At 38.5% G+C, this 12,522-nt stretch overlaps 1 protein-coding gene across 1 annotated transcript; it reads left to right on the top strand.

Moving 5' to 3' along the window:
• Nucleotides 1-271: 271 nt before the first annotated feature.
• LOC128214907 (uncharacterized) lies at nt 272-5,110 on the top strand. The gene is made up of 3 exons (XM_052921612.1): nt 272-362; nt 3,286-3,922; nt 4,279-5,110. The coding sequence occupies exons 2-3, from the start codon at nt 3,632-3,634 to the stop codon at nt 4,582-4,584; spliced, it is 597 nt and encodes a 198-aa protein (XP_052777572.1). The 5' UTR covers nt 272-362; nt 3,286-3,631; the 3' UTR covers nt 4,585-5,110.
• The last annotated feature ends 7,412 nt before the right edge of the window (nt 5,111-12,522 follow it).

The raw sequence follows: 12,522 nt of genomic DNA, 5'->3' as shown, positions 1-12,522 counted from the left end.
ATTCATTTGATTCTTACGGAATGTGTTATCTTAAAGCCCGATTGACAGGCTCTTGATACCCAGGATGCATCCATGAAGGTCTTCGCCTCTTTCGTGACCCATTTAAATATCATTTTAATAACAAATGAATGCTTTATATGGGAGGGTTATCCGGTTGTAAGGCTATTGAAGTGAGGCAGTAAACTGTATTGTGATAGGTGTGGATATCTCCTTGATCTTTGCAATGATACTAACATTGATATACTGACTAAAGTGGTTAAACATACAAGGTGTTTTGTTGAGGTGAACACTTTTAAGCAATTTGGATAAATATCGGTCAAGGTTTTTTATTTGGAGGTTTTAATGTTTAATAAAAAAATAAGGTATGGTCCTTTTTTATGCGTTACTTTAACGTTAGTATTTATTGTGTTGAATAATAGTGTGCAGGAAATTGTGGTTTAGCCCTTATAATCTCATAAATACTGCTTCCTATGTTTTTAAGTATCAATATCCATTAGGCCAATATAAATTAATTGCTAAATTTTCATCCATTTTTTTATCGGGAAAGGGTGACATTTTTTTTCATTTTTTTTCTTAGATGACTGTTTCACCGTTGAATGTGTATTCATGCTCTTCCTTATTGCATAAAGAACCATGTACTCGTACATGTGTTTCTATGCAAATCATGAACACGATCGTAACATTTCTCCTTTTTACATGTGAACGTTATACATCGTCTCCGAAGGTATTAATAAAGGCCGTTCCTGGACTGTACCGGACCGATACGCAAATCCTATTACAGGCCCTAGTTCAAGAGTTCTATTTGAGTCAATACCATTTAAGGAACGGCTGAAAAGAGATGGGGCGGGCGGGGGTGAAAATCTAGCAATTATTTTATAGTCGGCTTAATTGGCAAACTATGGGAGTATACTAGGTACGATTTCTATGGTTTCAGATAGAATAAAAACACTATGATATTGGTATCAAATCCACAACTAACACGGTATTGCCATATGCAGGTTTTTTAGTTTTTATAAGGTAATTATTCATCGTCCGCTGCTCGATGAACAACCTACCAAGCACATTTGTCCCATTCAAGCCGTATAATGTATTGTGATATTCCTTGGCATTTTACCTAACATAAGGGTATCTTTAAATTTATGACATGACAAGCAACTTCCATAACTTTTGTTTGAGCTTACTGCAGAAATTTGCGAGCAACTTCCATAACTTTTGCATGAAATTACTGCAGCGAAAATGACCTTTTTATATTTGAACAGATACAGTTTCGAACATGTTTATGTGGCCGTGATGTAAATAATAATAATAATAATAATAATAATAATAATAATAATAATAATAATCATATCCTTTTCAATATTAACTATATGCACTACATTGGTATTATTTTGTGATTTTTATATTGGCGATTTTAAAATTGTGAAATTCATACACTTTACCAAATAGTTCAGAACAATCAGAGCCTCGTACAATTGGAATAAATTCAACTCCTTCAATTCATTCAAGTTGTATTTGGATATCGTCATCATATATGTTTGGGTTAGATAACTAGTTGATTCTACTTAAGATTGCTTGTTTATTCGACCACTTTTCGCCTTTTGTAGTTTGTGTATGCGTAAAAGATATACAAATAGAATACCTAACATAATAGACGTAATAAATTGAATGTATTGTGGCACATCAAAATAAGGGCTTGGCTATCGTGTCAATCAATAAAGTTATACAACAAATATTATTTCTTATATATGGACATTGTAATGATTAATAGTTAGTGTTTATTTTTGGTCTTCTAAAGGATTAAGTCGGAATGCCGGGCGCAGTCCACCACCGACGAAAACCAAAATAAATGCTTACTTTCCAGGGGCGTACATAGAAACATTTAGAATGTACTCGCAACCAGTCATAGGTTGAAGCGGGAGCACCCTCGCCCATGATTTTTTTATGACGGCTCAATTGGGCGTATATTTCATGACTTTTTGGTTCTTTAAAACGCTATTTTACACATATCACATGTGAAATTCAATTAAAGATGAAATCGGACTTTTTCAACCATTACTTCTTGTACTGAACTGTAACATTTGCTTTACATGGTACCATTATGGGTATCATCATGCATTATCCGGGAAAGGGTTGGGTTTTTACATCAAATTTCGTAATTAAAACGTTTGTTATTGTTCCAGTAGTACGCGCTCGAGTATTTGCGTAACGCTAGGCAAGCCTCTGCTTTCTTAGTGTTGACCACGTAATGCACCGATGCCTCTTTCTATATATGCGAGCGTATAAATAACCTACTTAATATACAATTAATGAATAAATTGAAAATTGGCGGTTTTAATCTTCTTAGTGGATTTCCGATGGTCGGTTTCGTCACAGCCCTTCTAAATGAATTATTGTGGAGCTGTCCGGCGATCCGATTGGTCTGAATAATTAGTCCGTACACTAAAATCATATATGGCATTATAAACGTACTCGTAACCACCAACCCGTCTGCCCCTTCCCACCCACCCCCAATACCCCAGCCCACACTTTACTGTCAATACAAGACTACACATTGAAAATATCGAAGATGATAATATATTATGTGACGAACAGGCACATGTTAAAGTAGAGAAGTGATCCAGCTCGTTTTGATAATTCATAAATCATAAATGCAAAACATGATTTTTTGATATTCATTCTTTAGAGCCGGACTGCCTTCCGTATCCAACTAATGATTTAACAAGTGCGTTATTTTTTTTGTTGGAAGGCTTTCAGGTTTGGAAAAAGGTTTCAATGAGTGTTCACTTTTATAATAATTTGATTTTATGATGGTAGCCTATGTAAACTTACGGAAGTTCAGGATTGTCCAGATATGCATTATTTACATGTTTTATGTGTCCCCTTAACATGAACACCGATACGAATACATGTATACTTGTAAGGGTTATACTTGTATCAAGTGCAAGGGCTTATAGTTAACTCTTCTGTATATCAATTTCCCCAATCTCCTTCAGATTTACGAATAATAGCTTTGAAATATTATTATTTCGTTGTGTTGCACACGAGGTTATAGAATGGTATTCAGTTAAAGGCTGCGAAAAACATAGCGAGATTTGAGAGCAGCTGAGAAAATAAATATTGGTGTCACGTTGCCCACTTTGACAATCCCGCCGGCAAACTGCCATTGTTTGTAATACATCAAAATGTTTGTTTGCCTGACAAAGTCGCAATGTAGTCCTTTTAGCTACATCTACTTTATAGTTGTCTTTAATCGAGATTGTACAATGATACATTTTTCTATTTCAGTGAAAGATTTTTATCTGCGAGGATTTATCAGTATAAATATCTATTTGCATTCAACTGACTGAGTGTCGAACACAATAACTCCAAAAATAAAATGTAACAATAAATTTGCTTTGTTGACATGGATGTTTAAAAAGTAATATACAACTCTATCAAGTGAAGGTCTTAGAATGGAGATAAGCTGAAGGATCAGTGATTTATTATAAAGTTGATGGATTTTTCATGTGCAAACGATCTCAAGGAATTACGTGCATACACTGAATACGTCGCCTCATCCTGTGAATTGTGCTAAGTGAATCCTCAATGCTGTTAGATGGCATCAGTCGTGCAGCTGACTGTCACGTGAAGGATGCAGAATGCGGTCAGCAAATGCGCCGTGGAAATAAGTATAACTTTTGATGGAACAGAAACGGTAGAACCCGTGCCCGAGTGCCTACAGGATGTCTTCCTCAACAATTCTCTGAATGAAGTCGAAACACAGCTAGAAAACCACATAGTTCTACCAAAACGATATGCGCAGACGACAAGTAACTGTACGGATGCAGCAAATACGGAGATCTGGCGGGAAAATGAAAATTGTCGTCTAGAAGATAGGGAGCGAGACCTTTCTACGGCACTGGAGTGGATAAAAGAGGAAATGGTACGTTAACATGATTCATATCTCAAGTTTTATATAAGGTGGATGATTGAAAGCAATTGAGTGTCTGTCCATTTATTTGACAGGTGCATAGCATGTAAAAGTGTTTTTTGACAACGAATGACAAGGGTTAAACAATGCGTATTAATTGAAGGTGAATGCCCCTATCAGCGTTTGTTTTTGTAACGAATACAAGTCATCTTAGTTATTATTGTTTCAGTATTGATGATAATGTTAAATATTATTTATTTCGTCTCACTTTCGACGTTATTCGTAGCCCAAAAAAAACCTTAAAATTTATTATTTTATAAAGTTTTATTTATGTCAGAACATGTCTCTAATGGAATTTCTGTTCCCAGAAAATAATGAAGAAACAAGACAGAGCGATTCTTCGGCAGTTTGTGGCCTTGCGGACCCAAATTATCCAGCTGCAGTGCCACTGCGATGACTTCTTATCCTCCACTTCCGACCTCAGCCTGGCAGGCAGCACCTTCTCATTGGACGACGGACCAGATGGGCCCTATGGCCGCAACGGAAACTTCCGCTGTAGCCCGGATTTGGAGCTGACCGAGTTCCGGGAGCGCACGTCCTCTTTGCTGCTCCCGGGAGCCCGACCCGCTCGCCCGGTGACACGGGTGAAGTGGAAGAGTAACGAGTATTTGTGAAAAAGTGAACAATAACGCTGTGCCTTTCTACCTCTTATCAAACCGTAAACTCTATATAGGTGCTGGAGATGCATGTTCAGGGGTCCAGAGTATATTTATCATTCAACCAGACCTATATAGACTTTCCTCACCACAGCAAGTTACTTAGTTCTCGTTGATAAGACGCTGTAGTCTGTACCACTACTATAACCGGAACAGACTGAATATAATGACAAATGGGCCAGAGAAATGGATACCTTAATAGGATGGTAATTAATCGCACGTTAGGGATAGGTGCAGCATATATATCATTTGTGTTGTATGGTATTGAAAGGCAATATATCTGCTTTCTATGAATTCAATAGTTGTAAAAGTGCTGCAATGTATAATAGGAATTAAAATTTAAATATATTATATTCGTTTACGTTTGTGGTTTACATGTATGTGTAAATAATTCAGTATGTAAAGATCATTTGTTTCTTTCCAGCTATTCTCAACCTGATAGTTCTAGTTATTGTAAATATTCCAAAAAAACACACACATTCGAATGGCGTTAAAAAGAGTTTTGTATGTTGTTTTTTCTTTAATTCACACATGTGTATTGAAATAAAAGAACTATCAAAGCATGACTTGCTCGTTACAGCAATCAGTGATACTATTTAATCGCTGGGGTCGAATAATTCCTACTGTGCTTCTATAACTTTCATCCGTTATGGCGTTAGAGGCTACTTGAGAGTAATTCACTCAACCATGACGAACACAGTCCAGTTCACAATGCCAACCTAATATGAAATTCGACAACTCGTTGCCCTATTTCGTATATGAAAGGCATTGTTTGTCTTATAATTATTAAGCCTATAAAACATCATGTGCTGAAATAAACTGACAAAAAGCCGTCCATGGAAGCGAAAATCTCAACCTCAGTAGTCATGAGGGACGATGATAGCGAAGCTTATTGTCGGACATTAAGCAATGCAATTTTACACAAATATAGGTGTGTAGATGCCTGTTTATCTATTGGTTAAATTTTGTTTACATCTCATCAATGTACAAAAGTATACAGTTCATTTCAATACTGAAATACATATCTACGAGCACATTGCCACGCAGATTAGAGTTATAGGAGTCTAAATAGGATAAATAAATTGTTTCAATGTCACAGATGTATACACTATAAAATGACGACATAAAATGTTCACTTATAACTTAATCTAAAATCAATTATTAAAATTCTTTTTTTTACCTATAAGTTTATTAAATGTTTTAAACTGTTAAACATTGCATACAACTGAGTCCGACTAAGGACGATCTGTTGTTGCATATGTGAATTGTTTTATATTTTCTGTTTATTCAAAAGCAGTATTTATATTGTAAGCCATATTCAAATATGTTCTATAACTGGATACTAAATACAAATAAATCAGTTAAAACGTCATACTTTATCTTAAAAAGGGCAGTACATTTAAAAAGTTTATACAACAGGTACAGACAGTGAAGGATCCATTAAAGGCACAAGGTTCTTAAGTTAAGTGATAACAAATAGTTCCTGCTTTTTTACATTTTTAGGCAGTATTTGGCAAATATTTTACAACTCTCTCATTAGATATGAGGGAACAAAGACTTGCAACATCGTAATACATGTATGTGACACACACTGAGGGAAAAACTCAACATATTCTGTTTCTTTGGTCTCATTCGCGGCTAAAATATGTCAATAAACATGACGGCAACAATCAAAGAAATGGAATGACGTCGAAAGGCATGGGACCTTAATATAATTCTAGATTAAAGTGAACCTATGCGAAAAAAATAGAAAGGGGTTGACCTCCGTGCAGCGAGTTTTTCTATTTTTCTTAGCTATTTAAATACATCGCACGTAAAAGTAGATATTTAAGGTTTAAGCGATTTAAGGCGAAATTACGAGCTCGGATTGATGGCAACTTCTGGCAAATTGTATTAATCCCTCTCCCCGTTAAAATACAAACAAACCTCAACCACCGAAGAGGCACACATCTTTACGTTGTCGGTTCTGAAGGTGTGTGTCTAGCAGGTATGTTCTTAGGCAAATGCGCTGGGCAAACTCTTTTGCCGATAAAAGTCAGCGATCTAGTACATGTGCACCAATGTGTTGACCTCAAAGTGACTCACTCATGTTTTGTAAAATAAACTTCGAAATAAAGTGTGATAAATCATTAGAAGTGTTAAAACTAAGATACTGACAGCTGGAACCCTTCAACAAATGTTCATATTTGCTCAAATGTTGCATTTGCAGTCCACGACACTGAACAGTGTTAGTAACAAAATGCTTAAAAGTAAAGTTATCCTCATGTGTGTGTTTGAAACCTTGTGGGCGTGTGGTTTTGTTGTCAGTTTTCTAAATTTTCATTGAATGTACCGGCGTTGGTTCGTTTCCTAGTTTCACCAGAATATTTTTATACTTTACCAATTTTCAGGCATTAACTCGAAAATTCGCTCAGGGTCGCGTTCCACCTTAACGTCGTTCGTACAAAATGGATGTCATTCAGAACATTTGTTGAACACTTTGTTGATTAAGTTACATTGGAAATGAATGGATTGATACGATGTTTACTTTACTATGAACATAATAAACATAATACACACTATGAACATAATGAGCATAATACACACTATGAACATAATGAACATAACACACAATATGAACATAATGAACACAATACACACTATGAACATAATGGACATAATGCACACTATGAACACAATGAACATAAAACACACTATAAACATAATGAACATAATACACACTATTAACATAATGAACATTATACATTCTATGAGCATAATGACCATAATACACACTATGAACATAATGAACATAATACACACTATGAACATAATGAACATAATACACACTATCAACACAATGAACATAAAACACACTATGAACACAATGAATATAAAACACACTTTGAACATAATGAACATAAAACACACTATGCCATAATGAACATAAAACACAATATGAACACAATGAACATAATACACATTATAAACATAATGAACATAATATACACTATAAACATAATGAACATAAAACACACTATGAACAAATTGAACAATAAACACACAATAAACACACTATGAATATAATGAAGATAAAACACAATATGAACATAATGAACATAAAACACACTATAAACATTTTGAAAAATAATGAATATAATTAATAATCTCAAAGAAACAGGAAATAAATTAGAACACAGAAGCCTGGGTGACATCATACTTCATATCGCCTACCGATCATAGTGCCAATCGAAAAGTTCCGTCCCCGTTGACCATTGCCCGTTCCATTTTATTTTAGCTTATATGGAAACGTCTGGGTCTCCATCGTCGCTTGTAATACTTGTGTAGAAACGTATCAATGTTCTGCCACTCACATGAGTTGAACAACTCGTTTTGTCATCACATTTCTGTGGTAGGTAGGGTTCATGAAGGCCAGTCTGACCGTTTGGCAGGATATTTTTGTCAGATCATCCTAGGCGAAAATTTGATAAATTTTCGGGTTATAATGTGAGCCTCGTTTGTCGCTAGAGCAGAAAGCAACATTAGTTATACCAGCAGGGGAATTAAGCAGCTTTCACGGAGTCTCATCTAAATCTGAAACGTCTAACGTCTAAAAAAGTTACTCAAAAATGTATGTATGTCATGCACGCTTCAACCGATTGATTATATTTACAGAAGAGTGTGTAAACGATTGAAAAAGGTTTAAAAACATTTCACGAATTCTACATTTACTGACTCAATGACCATTCTTTTCATTCTATAATTAAAGACAATATATTTAATATCACAGTTTTACTACATCATTTGTAGCAGGGGCGGCTCAGGGATTGATTTTAGAGGGGGCTTAACTTAGGGGTGTAACCTTTTGACTCGCGCCCCTGCCTAAGAACCAAAAATAATTTGGGTTAAAGTGTTGACAGGGGGTTTGGGCTTTTTAGCAGTTTCTATCCCTAAATGACGCGTATTTCTTAACTCCTTCTCTTTTTTATTTAAATATTTTTTTTGGGGGCGATTTCAATATTTTGGACCCACATAATTTCGATGCTTCATACTTCTATGACCACTAAACGTCAGGTCCACCACTTATCGCTGGTGCAATGGAAATGAGCTGTGGACACTTCCGTGGGGAAGCTGTGCCTTTTGTGTATGTGTACATTCTTTAGGTTCATTTATATTTTATCTGATATCTTTATTCAATGGAATTATTCCGAAATTTTAAAAATAAATACACGTTTAAGGACATTTAACTACAGGTTCGCTACGATCTCTTTTCAATATAGTGCAAACTGTAATGCCATATTCGGACTTGTGCATCTGAGATCTGCTAGCATTTTAACTTCACTTCGGTACATAGACACACCGAATGAACGTTCTGTTGCAAGAAAATACAACTGTTAGGTAAGGTACTTATGCGGGCATGCATTAACATGCTTGTACAGCTCCTCTAAAATAGGAAACATGCACATATTTATAAAAAAATGGTGGTTTTGCTCTTAAGATTGCGCTGTGGAGTAGTGGTGTTGCTGTCGAGTTTGCGCTGAAAGCTGATAATATGTAAGGCCCTCTGAATGAATACGAAATAGTGTCATTTGTACCATGCGACCTTATGCGTGTTATGCCTATCTGTTGCTGAAACAATAGGCTATGCGAAACCACAGTGAAAACTATCCCAAAAACAGAACGTTGGGTGCCGCTTTATTATACCATAAAAAGTCGTCATATTCACGTGTGTACAAATAAACAACAGGTAGCGCTGTACCACGGAAGTGTCCGCATCTCATTTTCTTTGCACAACCGATACATACTAACAACCTTATAGCCCATCTAGAGACAAACATACACATATGCAACTCGAATTGATACTTGTCATCACCAAACAAACAATATGTTGGCAATCATAACGCCAAATTAAAGCCAAACCACACACGCGGGAAGCTTATTATAGACTATTATTAGTGCCAAACAGACCGTTGATGCCAAAATAATGCCCATTAAGAGTAAAACAATGCGCAGATCTAACTGAGCCTCCTCAATGCCAAAAAAGAGCACTTTTTGGCACCATAAAGCCCATCCAAAGCCAAAGAAACGTAGCTGCACCTAATAATGACACCTCAGTACCTAATATACACCAAACCCAATGTTGGCAGCTATAAAGCCATTTCAGAGCCAAACAAACTCGTATGGAACTCTTATGAAGCGGTAAATGAACATTAATTCTGACAAATTGGCTTTGTTCGTTTATAAGCATTGATACCCGCCACTTGAATATATTACAGCGTCGACACCGGGCACTTGGATACATTACAGCGTTGACACCCGCTACTTGGATGCATTTAAGTGTTGACACCCGCCACTTGGATACATTACAGCGTTGACACCCGCCACTTGGATACATATCAGCGTTGACACCCGGCACTTGAATACATTACAGCGTTGACACCCGCCACTTGGTTGCATTTCAGCGTTGACATCCGCCACTTGAATGCATTACAGCGTTGACACCCGCCACTTGGATACATTACAGCGTTGACACGCGCTACTTGAATACACTTCAGCGTTGACACCCGTCACCTGGATACATTTCAGCATTGACACCCGCCACCTGGATACATTTAAGCGTTGACACCCGCCACTTGAATACATTACAGCGTTGACACCCGCCACTTTGATACATTTCAGCGTTGACACCTGCCACTTGAATACATTACAGCGTTGACACCCGCCACTTGGTGACATTTCAGCGTTGACACCCGCCACTTGGTAACATTTCAGCGTTGACACCCGCCACTTGAATACATTACAGCGTTGACACCCGCCACTTGAATACATTTCAGCGTTGACCCCGCCACTTGAATACATTTCAGCGTTGACACCCGTCACTTGAATACATTACAGCGTTGACACCCGCCACTTGGTAACATTTCAGCGTTGACACCCGCCACTTGAATACATTACAGCGTTGACACCCGGCACTTGAATACATTTCAGCGTTGACACCCGCCTCTTGAATACTTTACAGCGTTGACACCGGGGACTAGGATACATTACAGCGTTGACATTGGGCACTTGGATACATTGCAGCCTTGAAACGGGGCACTTGGATACATTGCATATGGACACCGGGAACTAGGATACATTACAACGTTGACACCGGGTACTAGGAAACATTACAGCGTTGACACCGGGGACTAGGAAAAATTGCAGCGTTGACACCGGGTACTTGGATTAATATGAGCGTTGACACCGGGCACTAGGAAACATTACAGCGTTGACATCGGGCACTAGGATACATTGCAGCGTTGACACCGGGCACTAGGATACATTACAGCGTTGACACCAGTCACTTGAATTCTTAACAGCGTTGACACCCGGCACTTTGATACATTGCAGCGTTGACACCGAACACTTGAATACATTGCAGCGTTGACGCCGCGCACTTGGAAACATAACAGCGTTGACACCGGGCACTAGGATACATAGCAGCGTTGACACCGGACACTAGGATACATAGCAGCGTTGACACCTGGCATGTGGATACATTGCAGCGTTGACACCCGGCACTTGAATACATTACAGCGTTGACACCCGGCACTTGAATACATAACAGCGTTGACATCCGGCACTTGAATATATTGCAGCGTTGACTACGGACACTTGGATACATAACAGCGTTGACATAGGACACTACGATACATTACAGCGTTGAAACCGGACACTAGGATACGTTGCAGCGTTGACACCCGCCACTTGGATACATAATAGTGTTGACATCCGCCACTTGAATACATTGCAGCGTTGACACCCGTCACTTGAATACATTACAGCGTTGACACCCGCCACTTGGTTGCATTTCAGCGTTGACATCCGCCACTTGAATACATTACAGCGTTGACACCCGCCACTTGGATATATTTCAGCGTTGACACCCGCCACTTGAATACATTAAAGCATTGACAACGGGCACTAGGATACATTACAGCGTTGACACCCGGCACTTGGATACATTACAGCGTTGAAACGGGGCACTTGGATACATTGCATATGGACACCGAGCACAAGGATACATTACAACGTTGACACCGGGCACTTAAAAACATAGCAGCGTTGAAACTGGGCATTTGGATACATTGCAGCATTAACACTGCGCACTAGGAAAAATTGCAGCGTTGACACCGGGCACTAGGAAACATTACAGCGTTGACATCGGGCACTAGGATACATTGCAGCGTTGACACCGGACTCTAGGATACATTAAAGCGTTGACACCGGGCACTTGGATACATTGCAACGTTGAAACGGGGCACTTGGATACATTGCATATGGACACCGGACACTAAGATACATTACAACGTTGACACCGGGTGTTAGGATACATTACAGCGTTGAAACCAGGGACTAGGATACATTACAGCGTTGATACCGGGCACTTGAATACATTGCAGCGTTGACACCGGGCACAAGGAAACACTACAGCGTTGACACCCGGGTACTAGGTTACATTACGGCGTTAACACCGGGCACAAGGATTCATTAAAGCGTTGACACCGGGCACTTAAAAACATTGCAGCGTTGACACTGGGAATTTGGATACATTGCAGCGTTAACACCGCGCACTAGGAAACATTGCAGCGTTGACACCGGGCACTTGGATAAATATCAGCGTTGACACCGGGCACTAGTAAACATTACAGCGTTGACATCGGGCACTAGGATACATTGCAGCGTTGACACCGGGCACTAGGACACATTTAAGCGTTGACACCAGTCACTTGAATACTTAATAGCGTTGACATCCTGCACTTTGATACATTGCAGCGTTCACACCGGACACTTGAATACATTGCAGCGTTGACACCGGGCACTTGGAAACATTACAGCGTTGACACCGGGCACTAGGATACATAGCAGCGTTGACAC

Source organism: Mya arenaria, chromosome 13 (assembly GCF_026914265.1).
Source record: "Mya arenaria isolate MELC-2E11 chromosome 13, ASM2691426v1".
Lineage (NCBI taxonomy): Eukaryota > Metazoa > Mollusca > Bivalvia > Myida > Myidae > Mya > Mya arenaria.
Note: the sequence above shows the minus strand (reverse complement) of the source record. Positions and strands in the feature narration are given on the sequence as shown.

Coding starts and splice junctions, on each gene's coding strand:
- LOC128214907 (XM_052921612.1), top strand. CDS start 3,632: ATGCAGAATGCGGTCAGCAAATGCGCCGTGGAAATAAGTATAACTTTT. Junction 3,923..4,278: donor AGTGGATAAAAGAGGAAATG/GTACGTTAACAT, acceptor TTCTGTTCCCAG/AAAATAATGAAGAAACAAGA.